Below are 20,923 nucleotides of genomic sequence, written 5' to 3'. Positions count from 1 at the left end.
CAAACAGCGTTTTTGGTATTTTCAAACTGTTATTTATTTTTCAAAAAGTTGAAAAATATGAGGTACTGAACACTAACTTTGTTAATGAAATGCAGACAAAAAAATAAACTGAAATTTTTATTAGGATAATACTGCCCAGCTATCACCTGGTACAGTTGAGAAGACAAATATATTGTGCAGGAGGTGGATATACCACTGTAAATTGAGATATTTACCTGATTTGTAACCTGTATTTTTTAAGAGAAGAGGTGCTAGGATGTGGACTTCTGGCTATGCATAAAGAGGTTTTGTTGGAAAAAAACTTCATTTATGATTCTATTTGGCCAAAAAATAGGCTCAATCCTAATAGTCTTTAATAGATTTTAAATATTTACCAGAAAAATATTTAACTTCCAAAGGGGGTCAAAGACATCTATTTATAAACAATGGCATTCCTCTGGCATCAAGCATACTGATGCAAGCCTAATCCTGACAATAACCTAAGACAAATAAAATATGGTTTGGATGTAAAATGAGAGACAATAAAAGTTGTTTTTGGTCATAAGGTGGAAAGTTAGTGCCCCCAAATAGTTTATTACTTGGTAGCTTGAAAGGTCATTTATTTCCCTTTCCCTAAATACACCTTAAATAGGCTCTACATCTATAAAATGGAATTAACAATGTGCAATTATTGTGGTCTTAATTCTGGCCAATTTTTTAAAAAAAGTGATTAAAATAAATACCCAAGTTTCTTAAAACAAAACAAAAAACGTTCATCCCTGAAGATAATTTAGTACCACTTTGAGAGGTATTAGTTCACTTTCCCTCCTGAAACTTACAGGCGATTCTAGAAACAAAGAATCACATTAAAGAATCAGAGAGACCAAACCATGTACACAATGCCCTACCACAGAGTATTCTTGTAAGACACGGCATGATGAAACTGTCTTCTTTTAGTTATGAATTATTTTTTGCTTCTGATTTTTCATTTATTAGATCTCTAAATCCCAGCTTTTCCAGTGATTCATGAGCCATTAGCTGCCTAAACAAACAAAAAATAAAAGGTGAAAAAAAGTCACACACAGAATACCGCATCTGTTCATATATGTGTAATTCAGAAAGACACTGATCTTGAAAAGGCCCCAAATCACAGTGCTTTATTGAAGTCAACTAACCTGCTCCACTTTCCACCCGCTCCTGACTATCTAAGTTTCAGGGTGCTAACAGTTCAGGAGAATTTACAAGCCATTCCTGGAACTGGGACTCAGGCTTCCTCCAGAATCCATGGGATTCCTGGATGAGTCTGGAGCACTTTATCAGATGGGAAAAGGTCTTGCAGAACTTGTTCTGCAATTCAGATTTACCTGATATGAACAGCAACTGGTTCATCAGATAGACGGGAAAAGGGCATGAGCCTCCTTTCGCAGAAGTCCCAAGAAAATAGTTGACCCAATGTGCGAGGTATGTTTGACTGAAAATTGGTTTAAGTTTCAGTCAAACACACCTCTCACATTAGGCAAGGCCTAATTCAAAACCAGCTGAATTAAAATACCAGATAGTTTAGAGTTCTTTCCATCATGAAAGGGATTTCCAAGCACAAGGCGGTATCAACTATAACCTGAGAAGCTGAAGTTAAGGTTAAGTGGAGCCCCTTGGAAAGTTAGATGCCTCCGCTGAAATTCTCTGCTCTCCCTTAAAGCCACGGACCCTGCTCTGACACAAACTAGGTTTAGCAATGGTTCTCGGCCAACTTGGATGAAGTGTGGTTTAACAACAAACAGCGTAAGGTTGAAAAAGAGCAGTGCCCCCCCTAAAAAAAAGAAAACAAGAAAAAAAAAGATAAAGCCAGGTAGGGAAGCTACAAAAGCTTGCCAGCTTGGCAGGGTCTTTATTCAGAGACTGCAGTAGTTGCAGTTTCCAGGGACAGTCTCTGGTGCAAGAAAAAGCAGAGAGGAAAGTCTCAAGGGGAATTGGAGCAATGCAGTCCTGGGCAAGGCTAGTCCCCTCTCTCAGAGGCAAGAAAAGAAAAAAAAAGACTAAGAAAATGAAGATGCAGACCGAACTTTGCTGGTGGCTCTGCAGTCCTCCCACAAACAAAGTATCTTTCAAGGACAGAAATGAAAACACACCTATCCTGAATCCAGCTATCCAAAGGTGAGAGTATATAATGACACAAAAAGAAATAATAATAATTTAAATATGTGATCCTAAACAAATACACAAACTAAAAAATAGCTGGAAAATTTAAGTAGTGTTTTGCATTTAGTCATTAGCCTACTACTTAATGCTTCTAAACCTGTTTAGCATCCTTTTTCTCTTTAAGGACAAAAGTCTATTAAAAAATAAAGTATAAAAACATTTTTGGGTCACTTCCACCGCTGCGTCACAATCTCAAAAAAAACCTGTAATTGATGTTTTGAAACTTTCACTAGACACCCAAGTCTGGCATGAAAAGAAACATAATATCTTGGCACTAAAGGAAATTTCTTAGGTCTGGGAATGGATTGGTTTATGTCCACTTGTCATAAACAGAGACAATGAAGCCTAAAGCCTAAATTACCTAAGGAGCTATGATGGGCTCAAATTCTGTTACAAGGACCTAAGTTAGGGGTGTGTGCAATGCAGGACGAATTGGCTTTTAAAACGCCTGCATAATTATTAACTACATACTTCGCCACTGACGAGAGCTTAAAAACAGCTCCTTTTCAAGTAAAATCTCTAACGATCAGTTTTAGTTCAAGAAGTATTTCTTTGGTGTTTTTCTTAAAGCATGATCCAATGTATTTTGATCAAGGCAAGAACAATCTCTCATCTTTCATCTCATTTTACGTAGGCTATTGTCTTCACTTTAACATACCAGAGTCCTGTCTCGCGGCAGATCAAGACACTAGAAAATGTATTTTTAAGGTCTTAAAATGACACACATAGAAATTACACTCGGTTTTCAAATCTTTCTGTGTTGTCAGCACTTTTTATTAAGTGCAATTTTGCAACCTGAATGACAAGTCAACAGTACTGCCCAAGTCTGTAAAGAAAACATTCCAAAGGAATATCGCACCATATAAACTTATCATTCAAGAAAATGAACACAAGATTGTTACACACCCTTTAATAGAATTTAATTTGATCATCCTCAATTGCCTGGGCAAACAATTCTGCAACTATGGAACAAACAGGTGAAACACAAGCCTGAACTAGATTCATTCCAGCTAATTCACAGGAGTCAAATGCATATGTGTAAATGTTAATAACTGATGTGTACTTACTTCTCCATTCTGCATTCTAGGTATTCCTTTGACTCATTTCTGCACAAAGCACTTTCAAAATGATTAGCACGAAGGCAGTTCATGAATTTCTCTTTGAAAATCTTACATTCACCTAAAATGGAAAAATAAAACAAAATATTTGGTTGCATTTTTTTTAATCCACTTGACATTGTAACATTGGCTAAACTATAAAACAAGACTTTTCCTTGAAGAAAAGGGTACTCTTCTGTTAAAACACACTGCTCTATTTGAATCTCAAAAATCCCAACCAAAGTCAGCTGCTCAAACTTCACTATGCCTTTTTTCCATAAACTAAAAATAATTCAAGTCAGAGACAGCTTCATGTGTTTTAGATTTTACAGCAGGCATCCAACATTTAATTTCTCAGGCAGACTCATGAAAATATTATCAAATAGTAATTTTTGTGACATTTATTGTTTTACTTACATAACACGTTTACCATGAAAGGTTCAAGTTTTTTGACCAGAACCCTTAAATGGGTCCACTTAAAGAGAATGTCACATCAGACTAAAAAGGGTAACCTAGGTGCCATTAGCAAATATCCTGCACAAGGATCTCTGTTCAATACATTATTTCTCCAAAAAAGGGTTTAATATAATAGCCCTGAATTATTATTTTTTTAAATCAACACTGTCAATGATCTGTGTAAGGATTCAAGAAGTATCTGTGCCTCTATTTTTGGTAATCTATAATTTTGAAGGAAATTTGAAAAATATGCTCTTAAAAAAGAACGGCTATCATACTACTTTATTCAAATTTTCCCCGACTACTCCAGAATGCCAAACTGCCAATTATTCTGGGTGAGTATGAATGAATGCCAAAATAGCATTCTATTATTTTACTATCCATAAACCTCTTGGAAGGTGGGCCGGATTAAAAAATAAATTGTGGCCCGTTAACTTTTAAAAATATATTTGTAAAACTACTTTAGCTGGATGGGTGCCTATTTAAATCTAATCCCAACTCACTCAGGAAAAACATCAACATCAACTAGATCCCAGAGTCTAAAAATGGATCTTTCCAGGTCCAAATTGTGAGGCTTTCCCCCTTTATTTTGAAGGGTTAATTCCTTCCAAACCATTGTTTTTAAATGTCCCTGCTGCACCTACATAGAACTAAAAAGTATTTCAGCATTCTTTCCTACACAGGGTGGGAGAACAACCCAGTCACAACACAGTTACGTGTATCTCTATTTTACAATCTATATACACTGCTGTTTCATATACAGCATTGAAACCAACATGTTCATTCTTTCAGAAGCAGCATGGTTTAGTGGATAAAGCCTGGGCCTGGGAGTCAGAAGGTAAGGGTTCTAATCCTGGCTCTGCCACTTGACTGCTATGTGACCTTGGGCCAGTCACTTAACTTCTCTGTGCCTCAGTTACCTCATCTGTAAAATGGGGATCAAGCCTATAAGCCCCACATGTGACAGGGACTGTGTCCAATTTGCCTGTGTCCCCTCCAGTGCTTAGTACAGTGCCTGGCACATAGTAAGTGCTTAACAAATACCCCAATTATTATTATTATTCCTATTTTAAATAACCTGGGCAAGATTGGAAGAAAATAATATTTTTAATGGTATTTGTTAAGTGCCCACTACATGCCAGGCACTGTACTGAGTGCTGGGGGGAGGGGGAAATACAAGATAATCAGGTTAGACACAGTTCCTGTCCCACATGGGACTCAGTCTTCATCTCCATTTTACCGATGAAGTAACTGAGGCACAGAGAAGTTCAGTGACTTCCCCAAGGTCATACAGAAGACAAGTGGAAAGAGCCTGGGCTTCGGAGTCAGGGGTCATGGGTTCGAATCCCAGCTCTGCCACTTGTCAGTTGTGCGACTGTGGGCAAGTCACTTCTCTGTGCCTCAGTTACCTCATCTGTAAAAGGGGGTTAAGACTGTGAGCCCCACGTGGGACAACCTGAACACCTGGTATCCCCTCCAGCGCTTTGCATATAGTAAGCGCTTAACAAATACCAACATTATTATTAAGTGGCAAAATCAGAATGAGAAATCAGTTCTCTGACTCTCAGGACTGGTCATTCCACTAGGCTATGCTGCTGCTAAGGAAAGAGCCCTTTCATGATTCTACCAGAATTTCTCAATTCTGTTATTTACTGGGTGTTTACTGTATGCACAGCACTGTATTAAGCACTTGAAAGAGTATAATACCATAGAGTTGGCAGTCACATTTCCTGACCACAAGGAGCTTACAATCAATCATCTTTATTGAGCACTGCTTGAGGAGCACTGTACTAAGTGGTTGGGAGAGTACAAAATAACAGAGTTGGTAAACATGTTCCCTGCCCATGAACTTACAGTCTAGAGAAGGTTGTCCCACAAATTATTTTGAAGATATATAATGAACCATGTTCTTATGGCTAGCCATTTGATATTATAATGCCCAGTGGCTTGAACAACCCATCGAATGGGAGTTGAGTTCCATTCACCCGTGATTTGCTAGAACCCTATCACCCACCTCGTTCACTCACCTCCAGAGGCAGAGTGAAGGACGGTGTCCTCCTGACTGATTTCCCCAACCAGGGTCTTGTCGTTCATTCTGTCCCTGGATGCGAAAATTAGCCACGGGAGAGTGTCTCCCCAAAATGACCAACTCCATCACCACATCCTATTACCCTTTGCACCGAGTGGCCTATACATTTGGGTCTGAACCTTTTGAGCGCTTCTGATAGTCACCCCATCCCACAACCCCTAGGTATTAGTCTTAAACTCTGATGCTTCCCCTATCTGTAAATTTTACTATTTGTCTCACTAGATAGTAATTTCACTGAGGAAAAGAATCATATCTACGAACCCTACAGCAAACTGTCCTCTCCCAAGAGCTTACTACAGTGTTTTGCCCACAGTAAGCACTCAGTAAATACCACTGATTACCTTTCTGTTGCAGTTGTCCCAGAAGCAGCGTGGCTTAGTGGAAAGAGCATGGGCTTGGGAGTCAGAGGTCATGGGTTCTAAATCCGGCTCTGCCACTTACCAGCTGTGCGACTTTGGGTAAGTCACTTCACTTCTCTGTGTCTTTTACCTCAACTGTAAAATGGGGATTAAGACTGTGAGCCCCACGTGGGACAACCTGCTTTACCTTCTATCTATCCCAGTGCTTGGCACACGGTAAGCACTTAACAAATACCATCACTATTATTATAATTATTATTGGACTAGCCTGACATACAATTCACCCAATTTGGAAAGCAATATGCCCCTTCCATCTTTTCTCTGAAACCTTCTATCCTGTTAAATTCCTCAAAACATCAGACTTTCAGAACGGAATCTGGTAAAAGACCCAAGGAACAGTTCATAAAAATGACAATTCTGCTCAGTGGTTTGGAGGACCAGGGTGGAAAACTCCCTGAAGCAAAATTCTCACTTCAAACTTTTTAAACCCAAATACTTCAGGCTTCCTTATACCTATGGATTTTGGTCAGGATTTTGTACATGGAGAATGGGCAAGAGGCAAAAATGTGATAGGGAAGGAAGATGGATGTGCTTAAAAACAAAAATCACGATTTGGAAACATCTGATCCCTAACGACTGTGCAAAGGTGTCCTTGGGAAGCAGCGTGGCTCAGTGGAAAGAGCCTGGGCTTCGGAGTCAGAGGTCATGAGTTCGACTCCCAGCTCTGCCACTTGTCAGCTGTGTGACTGTGGGCAAGTCACTTCACTTCTCTGGGCCTCAGTTACCTCATCTGTAAAATGGGGATTAACGGTGAGCTTCACGCGGGACAACCTGATTACCCTGCATCTACCCCAGCGCTTAGAACAGTGCTCGGCACATAGTAAGCGCTTAACAAATACCAACATTATTATTATTGACAATGGGGTCAGGCCAAACTGGCAGGGCCCAGCACCTTAATGTGGTCTTTGCTAAGCCCCTCCTCAGCAGGGGAGAAAGCAGAGACTCAACAAGGATTCAACCTTAAAGGAAGGTTGAGGTTTGCGAAGGGACTGAAGAGCTGGTGAATGTTCCTTCTGCAGTTCCCCGGAGACGTGTGAGGATGATTCTGCTGTTTGGGGTCAGGTAAGGAAGAATTGGGAGACCCAAAGGAGAAGAAGCATCATCTGCCTACCAAGCCCTCTTGCAAAGAGGGCCCCATTTCTGCCAAGTCCACACACACACACACACACACACACAAAAATCTCTGAAACACAGCCCAAGGAAAGCAGTCTTTAGTCTGACTCCAAGAAGCAGCGTGGCTTAATGGAGAGGGTATGGGCCTGGAGGTCAAACGGATCTCCATTCTAATCCCGGCTCTGGCCCTTCAACTAATAAGTTGTTAAGCGCTTACTATGTGCCAAGCACTGTACCAAGCGCTGGGGTAGATACAAGGTAATCAGATTGTCCCACGTGGGGCTCACAGTCTTCATCCCCATTTTACAGATGAGGGAACTGAGACACGGGGAATTGATGCTAAATTGTTGAGCGCATACTCTCTGCCAAGCACCGTTCCAAGCGCTGGGGTAGATACAAGGTAATGAGGTGGTCCCACGTGGTGCTCCCAGTCTTTATCCCCATTTTCCAGATGAGGGAACTGAGGCACGGGGAAGTGATGATCAGATAAGTTGTTGAGAGCTTACTCTGTGCCAAGCACTGGGGTAGATACAAGGTAATGAGGTGGTCCCATGTGGTGCTCCCAGTCTTTATGCCCATTTTCCAGATGAGGGAACTGAGGCACGGGGAAGTGATGATCAGATAAGTTGTTGAGAGCTTACTCTGTGCCAAGCACTGGGGTAGATACAAGGTAATGAGGTGGTCCCACGTGGTGCTCCCAGTCTTTATCCCCATTTTCCAGATGAGGGAACTGAGGCACGGGGAAGTGATGATCAGATAAGTTGTTGAGAGCTTACTCTGTGCCAAGCACTGGGGTAGATACAAGGTAATGAGGTGGTCCCACGTGGTGCTCCCAGTCTTTATCCCCATTTTCCAGATGAGGGAACTGAGACACGGGGAAGTGATGATCAGATAAGTTGTTGAGAGCTTACTCTGTGCCAAGCACTGGGGTAGATACAAGGTAATGAGTTGGTCCCACGTGGGGCTCCCAGTCTTTATCCCCATTTTGCAGATGAGGAAACTGACGAACAGGGAAGTGATGATAAAGAAGCAGGGTGGCTCAGTGGCAAGAGCCCGGGCTTGGGAGTCAGAGGTCATGGGTTCGAATCCAGACTCTGCCACTTGTCAGCTGTGTGACTGTGGGCAAGTCATTTAACTTCTGGGTGCCTCAGTTCCCTCATCTGTAAAATGGGGATTAACTGTGAGCCTCACGTGGGACAAGCTGGTGACCCTGTATCTCCCCCAGCGCTTAGAATAGTGCTCCGCACATAGTAAGCGCTTAACAAATACCAACTTTACTATCATTAGTATTGAGTGGAAAGAGCATGGGCTTGGGAGCCAGAGGTCATGGGTGCGAATCCCGGCTCTGCCACTTGTCAGCTGTGGGACTGTGGGCAAGCCCCTTCACTTCTCTGGGCCTCAGTTCCCTCATCTGTCAAATGGGGGTGAAGACTGGGAGCCTCACGTGGGACAGACAACCTGGTGACCCTGGATCTCCCCCAGCGCTTAGAACAGTGCCCTGCACATAGTAAGCGCTTAACAAATACCAACATTATTATTATTAGTGCAGTGTCCGCACATAGTAAGTGCTCGAAAACTGGGCCTCAGTTCCCTCATCTGTCAAATGGGGATGAAGAATGGGAGCCTCACGTGGGACAACCTGATGACCCTGGATCTCCCCCAGCGCTTAGAACAGTGCTCTGCACCTAGTAAGCGCTTAGCAAATACCATCATTCTTCTTCTTCTTCTCTGGGCCTCAGTTCCCTCATCTGTCAAATGGGGATGAAGAATGGGAGCCTCACGTGGGACAACCTGATGACCCTGGATCTCCCCCAGCGCTTAGAACAGTGCTCTGCACCTAGTAAGCGCTTAGCAAATACCATCATTCTTCTTCTTCTTCTCTGGGCCTCAGTTCCCTCATCTGTCAAATGGGGATGAAGAATGGGAGCCTCACGTGGGACAACCTGATGACCCTGGATCTCCCCCAGCGCTTAGAACAGTGCTCTGCACCTAGTAAGCGCTTAGCAAATACCATCATTCTTCTTCTTCTTCTCTGGGCCTCAGTTCCCTCATCTGTCAAATGGGGATGAAGAATGGGAGCCTCACGTGGGACAACCTGATGACCCTGGATCTCCCCCAGCGCTTAGAACAGTGCTCTGCACCTAGTAAGCGCTTAGCAAATACCATCATTCTTCTTCTTCTTCTCTGGGCCTCATTCTTCTTCTTCTCTGGGCCTCAGTTCCCTCATCTGTCAAATGGGGGTGAAGACTGGGAGCCTCACGTGGGACCACCCGGTGACCCTGGATCTCCCCCAGCGCTTAGAACAGTGCTCTGCACCTAGTAAGCGCTTACTAAATACCAACATTATGATTATTCAGGAGCCGCAGTGCTCGGGGGAGAAGCCGTGACCTCTGACCCCAGGCCGGGCTGACGCCAAACCGGGGCCCGCGGCGGGGACTGGGGCCGCCGCTCACCGAAGTGGTCGAGCGGGAAAGCGCCCTTGTCCGGAGGCCGCGGCTGGAAGCTTTTCGTGCCGAAGTTCATGGCGGTGGACATGGCGGCGACCCGACGACAACGACGACGACGACAAGGCCCCGAGCAGGCCCAGGCCGCCACCACCACGAGCGCCGAGCAGTCGGCCACGGCCCGAGCAGCCGAGCGCCGAGCAGTCGGCCACGGCCGGCCCCCCCCCACTAAGGAGCGCCGAGGCAGCCGAGCGCCGAGCAGTCGGCCACGGCCGGACTCCCCCCTATATCGAGCGCCGACCCCGCCGGCCGAGGCAGCCGAACGCCGAGCCGTCGACCACGAGCCGAGCGCCGAGCCGTCGGCCACGGCCGGACTCCCCCACCCCCCCCCCCATATCGAACGCCGACCCCGCCAGCCGGAGCAGCCGAGCGCCGAGCAATCGGCAACAGCCGGACCCCCACCCCCAACGAGCGCCGAGGCGATCGAGCAGTCCCTAGCTAGACTTCTCTCTTGCACTGACCTGCACCCCCTCAATTGCGTTTATTAATAATAACAATAATAATAATGAGGATTCATTCGTATTTATTGAGCGCTTACTATGTGCACAGCATTCATGCATTCGTTGAATAGTATTTATTGAGCGCTTACTATGTGCAGAACATTCATTCATTCGTATTTATTGAGTGCTTACTATGTGCACAGCATTCATTCATTCATTCATTCATTCATTCATTCATTCATTCATTCATTCATTCAATAGCATTCATTCATTCATTCAATAGTATTTATTGAGCGCTTACTATGTGCAGAACATTCATTCATTCATTCATTCGTATTTATTGAGCGCTTACTATGTGCACAATATTCATTCATTCATTAGCATTCATTCATTCAATAGTATTTAGAGAAGCAGCGTGGCTCAGTGGAAAGAGCACGGGCTTTGGAGTCAGAGGTCATGGGTTCGAATCCTGCCTCGGCCACTTGTCAGCTGTGTGACTTTGGGCAAGTCACTTCACTTCTCGGTGCCTCAGTTACCTCATCTGTAAAATGGGGATTAAGATTGTGAGCCCCAAGTGGGACAACCTGATTCCCCTGTGTCTACCCCAGCGCTTAGAACAGTGCTCGGCACATAGTAAGCGCTTAACAAATACCAACATTGTTATTATTATTGAGCGCTTACTATGTGCAGAACATTCATTCATTCATTCGTATTTATTGAGCGCTTACATGTGCACAGCATTCATTCATTCAATAGCATTCATTCATTCAATAGTACTTATTGAGCGCTTACTATGTGCACAGCATTCATTCATTCGTTCAATAGTATTTATTGAGCGCTTACTATGTGCACAGCATTCATTCATTCGTTCAATTGTATTTATTGAGCGCTTACTATGTGCAGAGCATTCATTCACTCGTTCAATAGCATTTATTGAGCGCTTACTATGTGCACAGCATTCATTCATTCATTCAATAGCATTTATTGAGTGCTTGCTATGTGCAGAGCCTTCATTCATTCATTCAATAGTATTTATTGAGCACTTACTATGTGCAGAGCACTGTACTAAGCACTTGGAATGTACAAATCCCCAATAGATAGAGACAGTCCCTGCCCTTTGAAGGGCTTACAGTCTAATCTTGGGAAACAGACAAAAACAATAGCAATAAATAGAATCAAGGGGCTGAACATCTCATTAAAATAATAGCAAATAAATAGAATCAAGATGATATTAGAGAAGCAGCGCGACTCAGTTGGAAGAGCCCGGGCTTGGGAGTCAGAGGTCATGGGTTCTAATGCCGACTCTGCCCCTTGCCAGCTGCGTGGCTGTGGGCAAGTCACTTCACTTCTCTGGGCCTCAGTGACCTCATCTGGAAAAGGGGGATTAAAAACTGGGAGCCCCACATGCGACAGTCTGATCACCTTGTATCCCCCCAGCGCTTAGAACAGTGCTTTGCAGATTGTAAGTGCTTAACAACTACCACCATTATTATTATTATTATTTGTTAAGCACTTACTATGTGAAGCAGCGTGGCTCACTGGAAAGAGCGCAGGCTTGGGAGTCTGAGGTCATGGGTTTGAATCCTGGCTCTGCCACTTGGCAGCTGTGTGACTGTGGGCAAGTCACTTCACTTCTTGGTTATTTCCTACAATAATCACGTGACTGAAGGTGAGCACATGCAATGGAAGAGCCGCTGGAGGTCAGCATATTGAGGAATGCCACAGTTTACTGAATTGTACTTGTGAAGACACGATCTACATGACAAGCTGTTCACGGTTCCCTCTAAATCCTCTGCAGTCTGGGTGCAACCCCAGGACACCAGCTGAACAGTGTTGCCTTCCTAGAAATTCCAAGTGCTTCTCCAACACTGACTCATTAAATCTTGAAATTTCCCTGTCCTACAGGAAGGAGAAAAGTAGCACGAGCTCTAGGGAAGCAATGTGGCTCTGTGGAAAGAGCATGGGCTTTGGAGTCAGAGGTCATGGGTTCAAAGCCTGGCTCTGCCACTTGTCAGCTGTGTGACTGTGGGCAAGTCACTTCACTTCTTGGTGCCCCAATTACCTCATCTGTAAAATGGGGATGAAGACTGTGAGCCTCACGTGGGACAACCTGATTACCCTGTATCTACCCCAGCGCTTAGAACAGTGCTCTGCACGTAGTAAGTGCTTAACAAATACCAACATTATTGTTATTATTATGTGACGAGCACTGTTCCAAGCACTGGGGTCAATACAAGGTCATCAGGTGGTCCCCCGTGGGGCTCACTGTCTTCATCCCCATTTTACAGCTGAGGGAACTGAGGCCCAGAGAACAATAATAATAATAACAATGTTTGTTAAGCGCTTATTATGTGCCACACACTATTCTAAGCACGGTAAAAACAAGGTCAGCAAGTGGTCCCACGTGGGGCTCACAGTTTTCATTCCCATTTTACAGATGAGGGAACTGAGGCACAGAGAAGTTAAGTGACTTGCCCACAGTCACACAGCTGACAAGGGGTGGAGCTGGGATTAGAACCCATGACCTCTGACTCCCAGGCTCGTGCTTACTTAGTTTGTAAAGCACTGTGCTAAGCGCTTGGAAGAGTACAAGTTCCCTGACTGAACCCTCCTCTCCCCTTCTCCCACTCATCTCTGCACTGTTCTTACTTGCTCCTTCATTCCCCATCCCCACAGCAGATATGTATATAGCCATATACATCTGTAATTTATTTATATTAATGTCTGTCTCTCCCTTTATCATCATCATCATCATCATTATTTTTGTTATAGTGTTTGTTAAGCACTTACTGTGTTCCAGACACTGTATTAAGCGCTGGGGTGGACCCAAGCAAATTGTGTTGGACATAGTCCCTGTCCCACATAGGTCCCCAGAGAAGCAGCGTGGCTCAGTGGAAAGAGCACGGACTTGGGAGTCAGAGGTCATGGGTTCGATTTCCGGTCCACCACCTGTCAGCTGTGTGACTGTGGGCAGGTCACTTAACTTCTCTGAGCCTCAGTTCCCTCATCTGTAAAATGGGGATTAAGACTGTGAGCCTCACGTGGGACAACCTGATGACCCTGTATCTACCCCAGCGCTTAGAACAGTGCTCTGCACATAGTAGGCGCTTAACAAATACCAACATTATTATTAACAAAGGGTGGTTCACTGGGATTCCTAGGAGCCACACCCCAATCAACCCTGTGGATTCATGTTAAAAATGAATGAACCGACACTGACGAGGATCAAGGTGAATTTTAGCGGACACATTATGGAGAAAATTATTATTTGAAACTGCTGGAACTCTAAGGCCAAATCTTCAGGTTGTCTAGAATGTGACCCAGCTCTGGTTGGTAATTTATTGTAGGATTATTTCCTACAATAGTCACGTGACTGAGGGTGAGCACATGCAATGGAAGAGCCGCTGGAGGTCAGCATATTGAGGAATGCCACAGTTTACTGAATTGTACTTGTGAAGACACGATCTACGTGACAAGCTGTTCACGGTTCCCTCTAAATCCTCTGCAGTCTGGGTGCAACCCCAGGACACCAGCTGAACAGTGTTGCCTTCCTAGAAATTCCAAGTGCTTCTCCAACACTGACTCATTAAATCTTGAAATTTCCCTGTCCTACAGGAAGGAGAAAAGTAGCACGAGCTCTAGGGAAGCAATGTGGCTCTGTGGAAAGAGCATGGGCTTTGGAGTCAGAGGTCATGGGTTCAAAGCCCGGCTCTGCCACTTGTCAGCTGTGTGACTGTGGGCAAGTCATTTCACTTCTCTGTGCCTCAGTTACCTCATCTGTAAAATGGGATTAAGACTGTGAGCCCCACGTGGGACAACCTGATTCCCCTGTGTCTACCCCAGCGCTTAGAACAGTGCTCTGCACATAGTAAGCACTTAACAAATACCAACTATTATTATTATTAGAGGGTAGAAATGAAATGATCTGCTTCTTAACACAGAGCCCATCATTACCATCCAACTCATGGCTCTCAACTATGTGTGCTTCATTGATTGATTCATTCATTCATTCAATCGTATTTACTGAGCGTTTACTTTGTGCAAAGCACTGTACTAAGCACTTGGGAGACTACAGTGCAACAGCAGACACATTCCCTGCCCACAACGAGCTCCCAGTCTAGAAGGGGAGACAGACATTAATATAAATAAATAAATGACAGGTATATACAAACATATGTGCTGTGGGGCTGGGAGGGAGGATGGATGATGGGAGCAAGTCAGGGCAATGCAGAAGGGAGTGGGAGAAGAGGAGAGGAGGGCTTAGTCAGGGAAGACTTCTTGCTTCGACCGTGTTGCGCAGTGCCTGCTGCTACGGGCATGACTATTTCCCTGTCACTGTAGTTTCTAAGTGGCCTCGTTTATCAGGCATAAATTATTCAGGGGGTGGCTTTGTACAGCTTAGTTTAGCCAGTACAGTGTCCCACTCACAGTAAATGCTCAATAAATGTGATTGATCGGCTAAATCTTTGACTATTGTGGCCCATGTCTCTTCTTTCCTTCACAACTCTATTAAATGATGGTATTAAGCACTTACTATGTGCCAGAACTGTACTAAGCACTGGGGTGGATACAAGTAAATCAGATTGGACACAATCCCTGTCCCATGTGGGGCTCAGAGTCTTAATTCCCATTTTCCAGAGGAGGGAACTGAGGCATAGAGAAGCAAAGTGACTTGCCCAAGGCCACACAGCAGACAAGTGGAGGAGCCAGGATTAGAACCCATGACCTTCTGACTCCCAGGCCCATGCTCTATCCACTACGGACTACTGCTTCTCATAGCCTTCCTTCAATATATATATATATATAAATATATATACATATATATATATGTTTATATATTTTTGCAGCCTGCTTGCTGAACTCTTCTGATCCAGGCGTTGCTATTGGTTTGTGCTTTGATTGTTTTCTCTTCAGAATTCACTTAAAACGACAGATGGAAAGTTACTCCCCTTCTGATTATACAAACAACTATTTTACACAGCTTGAAATGTAATCTTGAGCATACTCTATTTTATTCATTAATATGTCTCCAAGACCTTGAATAATAGCTGTTTTTATTATAAAGCCAACAGCACTTTTCCACTTGACTTTATTCTACTTAGTAATAAGAGAAAACACTTATGTTTCTGGGCTTGGGGAGATGAGCAAATGGTTCCAAAGGTTCTACTTTAATTAGCATAGCTTGAACTGAAGAATCCAAGTCTCTGGTTCCAGCCAAGAAGCTCTGGTTTATGGAAGAGTACACTGGCCTATGGTGGGGCTTCTCAGTTTGTTAGAAAAATTAAAATTACAACTGGGATGCAGCATGGTCTAGTGGAAAGAGCACAGGCCTGGGAGTCAGAGGATGTGGGTTTTAATCCCAGCTCTGCCACGTGTGACCTTGGGCAAGTCGCTTCATTTCTCTGTGCCTCAGTCCCCTCATCTGTAAAGTGGAGATTAAGACTGTGAGCCCCAGGTGGGGCAGGGACTGTGTCCAACCTGATTAGCTTGCACCTAACCCAGCGCTTAATATAGTGCCTGGCACATAATAAGCACCGTACAAAGGCCATAAAACAAAATATAATACATGGAGGAGCCCTTGTGGAGGAAGGCGGGGGTGAAGGAGAGGGAAGAAGCATGGCCTAGTTCCCTCATCTGTAAAATGGGGATTAAGACTGTGAGCCTCATGTGGGACAGGGACTGTGACCAACATAATTAGCTTGTATCTTCCCCAGTGCCTAGAACAGTGCTTGGAATATAGTAAGCACTAAACAGATCCCACCATCATCATCATCATCAAGGAGAGGTGGAATAGGGAAAAAGAGTTAAAAGGAAAATGGGGAGGCTGCTCTCTCCCCTCTACTTATCCTCTCCTCTCTCTTTTGTTCAAACACTTTGCCCCTCCAAGTCCTCCTACTCCCCGGGCCTCATTCTAGTCCCCACCACCACTGACCTCTTGAAACCCCTCTCCCTTCTGGCACTCCCTCCTCTTTCTCATCTGAAAAACTGCCGCTCTCCCCTTCTTTAAACCCCTTCTGAAATCCTACCCCTTCCAGGAGGTCTTCCATGATTATTCTCTCATCTCCGCACCTGCCTCTTCAGCATTTCCCCTTCACCCATGCACTTAAATTCTTACACCCCCCTCCCCTGGCCCCTGCTGTTGCACCGATATACCTATCTTTCTGGAGTTTACATCTGTAAATACCATTGCCAATAGAGCATGGGCCTGGGATTCAGACGGTCATAGGTTCTAACCCCGGCACCGCCACTTGCCTGCTGTTTGACCCTTGGGAAAATCACTTCACTTCTCTGTGCTTCAGTTCCCTCATCTGTAAAATGAGAATCAAGACTATGAACCCCAGTCGGGACAGGGACTGTGTCCAACCTGATTTGTCTGTATCCACCTCAGTGTATAGTACAGTACCAGGTACATAGTAAGCGCTTAACGAATACCACAGTTATCATTATTACCAGTAATTTTATGTCTCCCTCATTAAATTGTAAGCACTTTGAGGATAGGGATTATGCCTATTACCCCTAATGAATTCTCCCAATCTCTTAGTACAGTCTCTGCACTGAGTGGGTAATAATAATTTTGGCATTTGTTAAGAGCTTATTATGTGCCAGGAACTGTATTAAGAGCTGGGGTGGATACAAGCAAATTGGGTGGGACGCAGTCCTTGTCCCGCATGGGGCTCACAGTCTTGGTCTGTAAATACTACTGATTGACTGATTGATTGGGAAAAGCAGGGGAAAAAGAAAGGGTAATCACCCCCCTTGCTGCCACCCACCACCACCAGCCACCACATAAAAAAATAATAATAATAATAATGTTGGTATTTAAGCCCTTACTATGTGCAGAGCGCTGTTCTAAGCGCTGGGGTAGATACAGGGTAATCAGGTTGTCCCACATGAGGCTCACAGTTAATTCCCATTTTACAGATGAGGTAACTGAGGCACAGAGAAGTTAAGTGACTTGCCCACAGTCACACAGCTGACAAGTGGCAGAGCTGGGATTCAAACCCATGACCTCTGACTCCCAAGCCCGGGCTCTTTCCACTGAGCCATGCTGCTTCACATGGCACAGCTGGCACCTGGGCTAGGAAAGGCCAGTTGAGCGGGAGCCAGGGCTGCTGGTGTGGTGCCAGGAGAAGGCAATGTGGTGGTTCAACCAGCCAGCTCCACAGTAAAGGCAAAGTTTACCAGGCAGCTCCTTCAATCAAGCAATTGTATTTATTGAGTGCTTGCTGTGTGCAAAGCATTCATTCAATCATATTTACTGAGCACTTGCTGTGTGCAGAGCACTGTACTAAGCACTTGGGAGAGTACAATACAACAAGAAACAGACACATTCTCTGCCCACAACAAGCTTACAGTCTAGCACTTGGGAAAGTTCCATATAACACAGCTGGTAGTCACATTCCCTGCCCATAGTGAGTTTCCAGTCTAGGGGTTGAGGCAGAGATAAATATAAACACATTAAACCTTTTCCATGAGCTATCTAAACTGGACTGTAATAGTAGCAGCGGTATTTTTTGGTAATTTTCTCATTCATTCATTCAATAGTATTTATTGAGCGCTTACTATGTGCAGAGCACTGTACTAAGCGCTTGGAATGGACAAATCGGTAACACATAGAGACAGCCCCTGCCCTTTGATGGGTTTACAGTCTAATCAGGGGAGACGGACAGACAAGAACAATAGCAATAAATAGAATCAAGGGGATAAATAGAATCAAGGGGGATAAATAGGGGAATCAAGGGGGATAATCAAGGGAAGCAGCGTGGCTCAGTGGAAAGAGCCTGGGCTTTGGAGTCAGAGGTCATGGGTTCAACTTCCGGCTCTGCCACTTGTCAGCCGTGTGGCTGTGGGCAAGTCACTTCACTTCTCTGTGCCTCAGTTCCCTCATCTGTAAAATGGGAATTAACTGTGAGCCTCACGTGGGACAACCTGATTGCCCTTTATCTCCCCCAGCGCTTAGAACAGTGCTCTGCACATAGTAAGCGCTTAACAAATACCAATATTATTATTATTATTATTATTAAATAGAATCAAGGGGATAAATAGAATCAAGGGGATAAATAGAATCAAGGGGATAAATAGAATCAAGGGGATAAATAGTATTAAGTACTTACATTGTGCCAAGCGCTGGGGTAAATCCCTGCCCCTCAACACATGACTCTCAGCCTTAGAGGGAGAAAGAGCAGATACTTTATCCCCATTTTTATAGATGAGGAGAATGAAGTAGAGAAAGGTTAAAGTGACCAGCCCAAGGTCACCCATCAGATGGGTGAAACTGGACTCCTGACTCACAGTCTCGAACTCTTTCCACTAGACTACACTGGCCCCCTGAGGGTGTGTGTGTGTGTGTGTGTGTGTACATTCACAAACCTTGTGCTGAACACTGTATTCAGGTCTAGGTCAGTCATGGAACCTCATTCAGCATAGCCTCCCCAGTGTTTGAACACTTTCTGGGGTGGCCAGTTGACAAGTCTCCATAGTTTCCCGTCTCAGCTCCCACAGTGCCTGGTGAACGGAGGGAGGCTATTTCAGGTTCGAAGTCTCCCTTGTCTCATGCGGAGCCCACAGTGGCCTGGTGGCCCCTAGCTGGCCGTGCCTGCCACCCCTGCATTTCTTGTCTCCCATGGGGCCGCTCCCGTGATGGGCTACAAATCACCAGAGGAAACAGTCGAAATATGTTGGAGGGAATGAGAGGTCACGAAAAGGGTAGAGGCCTGGATTATTGAACTATGCTGAATCTATTCTAGTGGCCAATGAAAACAACTAGAATAGCCACTGTTGGATCAACAGAGACTTCCTGCCAGGGCTTAAACCTGGCCTAGTGAATAGAACTCAGGCCTGGAAGACAGAAGGACCTGGGTTCTAATCCCAGCTCCACTAATTTGTCTGCTGGGTGACCTTGAGCAAGTCACTTTACTTCTGTGTGCCTCACTTCCCTCATCTAGAAAAGCGGGGTTAAGACTGTGAGCCTCACGTGAGACAGGACTGTGTCCAACCTGATTAACTTGTACCTATGCCAGTGCTTAGTATAGTGCCTGGCACATAGTAAGCACTTAACAAATGCCATAAAGTATCTCTCAGGGCCTCACATTTGGTACTTTTTTTGTGGTGGATGCAGTGGGGAGGGTATGGGGAAGGAAGATTACGTGTCTTTTCCCTAGCATGAGAGCTGCCTCCTACTCTACAAAGACTTCCTTCTGGTGCCATAGAATATTGGGAACTTTTAGAGGTCATCTAGTTAGAGTCATCTGCCTATCTCTGATCAGGACCATGTCTCCAAGAAGGAAACTGCTTCACTTTTTCTGAAATGCCTTAAGGAGGAGAAGGGGAAGCCACCACCTCTCTTAGTAGCAATCTAATTGTCTGTGCCTTTGAATTTTGTAAGGATGATAAAGACAGGAGACTAGATAGTGGAATAATGTTGGTATTTGTTAAGCGCTTACTATGTGCAGAGCACTATTCTAAGCGCTGGGGTAGATACAGGGTAATCAGGGTGTCCCACGTGAGGCTCATAGTCTTGATCCCCATTTTACAGATGAGGGAACTGAGGCACAGAGAAGTGAAGTGATTTGCTCACAGTCACACAGCTGACAAGTGGCAGAGCCGGGATTCAAACTCATGATCTCTGACTCCCAAGCCCGGGCTCTTTCCACTCAGCCACACTGCTTCTCAATGACCTCAATGTTTCTCAATGACCTCAGTGTGGAAGAGGTCAGTACTGGACCTTCCACATTTGGGCCATTTCCATCCTCCTCCTCCTCCTCATTATTATTGTTGTTATTCTTGCTCTTGTTATTACTGTGACTAGTATTACTGTATTTGCTATAGTTATTAAACACAAAGCTGAAGCACCATGCTAAGCACTGAGGTCTTGTCTTATGCCGTTGAGTCGTTTCCAACCCATAACGACCCCATAGGCACATCTCTCCCAGAACGCCCCACTCTCCATCTGCAATCATTCTGGAAGTGCATCCGTAGAGTTTTCTTGGTCAAAATCTGGAAGTGCCATTGCTGCCTTCCACGCAGTCAACTCAAGTCTCCACCCTCTACTCTCTTCTGTGCTGCTGGTGCCCAGCATGGGTGAGTTTTGACTTGTAGCAGATTGCCTCCCATTCCCTAGCCACTGCCCAAGCTAGGAATGGAATGGGTATGCCTCTACTCGACTCTCCCTCCCATAGCTGAGACTGGTAGAGTATTGGAAACTCTCCAGGTGGGATCTTGAGAGGGGAAACACTGGGGTAGATACAAGATAATCAAATGAGACATAGTCTCTTTTCCACACAAAGAAGCATGGCCTAGTGGATAGAATAAAGGCCTGGAAGTCAGAAGGACCTGGGTTCTAATCCCAGATCTACCACTTGTCTGCTCTGAGACCCTGGGCAAGTCACTTAACTTCTTTGTTTTGTTACCTCATCTGTAAAATGGAGATTAAAACTGTGAGCCCTATGTGGGACAAGGACTATGTCCAACCTGATTAATTTGTAGCTACCCCATCACTTAGGAGAGTACTTGGCACGTAGTAAGCGCTTAACAAATACCATAAAAAAATGAAGCTCACAATCCAAAAAGTAGGGAGAGAAATGGTCTTATCCATTTTACAGATGAGGAAATTGAGGGCCAGAGAGGT

At 44.7% G+C, this 20,923-nt stretch overlaps 1 protein-coding gene and 1 non-coding gene across 3 annotated transcripts in view; both read right to left on the bottom strand.

Moving 5' to 3' along the window:
* The window catches only part of LOC100080600 (cytochrome c oxidase assembly protein COX19), a 28,057-nt gene extending 18,089 nt beyond the window's left edge, over positions 1-9,968 (bottom strand). Inside the window, exons 1-3 of one of the 2 annotated variants that reach the window (XM_007666519.3) lie at positions 9,806-9,968; positions 3,246-3,357; positions 888-1,021 (exon numbers count right to left, since the gene is read on the bottom strand). In XM_007666519.3, coding sequence (XP_007664709.1) covers positions 937-1,021; positions 3,246-3,357; positions 9,806-9,887 — 279 coding nt within the window. In that variant the 5' untranslated portion in view covers positions 9,888-9,968 and the 3' untranslated portion in view covers positions 888-936. Of the gene's footprint in view, positions 1-16; positions 1,022-3,245; positions 3,358-9,805 lie in introns of those variants that run through there. The other variant, XM_007666518.3, reaches the window with a different exon arrangement.
* Positions 9,969-20,386: 10,418 nt separating this feature from the next.
* LOC114809786 lies at positions 20,387-20,524 on the bottom strand. Its single transcript, XR_003757563.1, has one exon. It is a non-coding gene; the product is annotated as a small nucleolar RNA SNORA7 (small nucleolar RNA).
* Between the last annotated feature and the right edge of the window lie 399 nt (positions 20,525-20,923).

This window comes from Ornithorhynchus anatinus, chromosome 2, assembly GCF_004115215.2.
Source record: "Ornithorhynchus anatinus isolate Pmale09 chromosome 2, mOrnAna1.pri.v4, whole genome shotgun sequence".
NCBI lineage: Eukaryota > Metazoa > Chordata > Mammalia > Monotremata > Ornithorhynchidae > Ornithorhynchus > Ornithorhynchus anatinus.
This window is presented reverse-complemented; position numbering and strand designations above follow the sequence as displayed.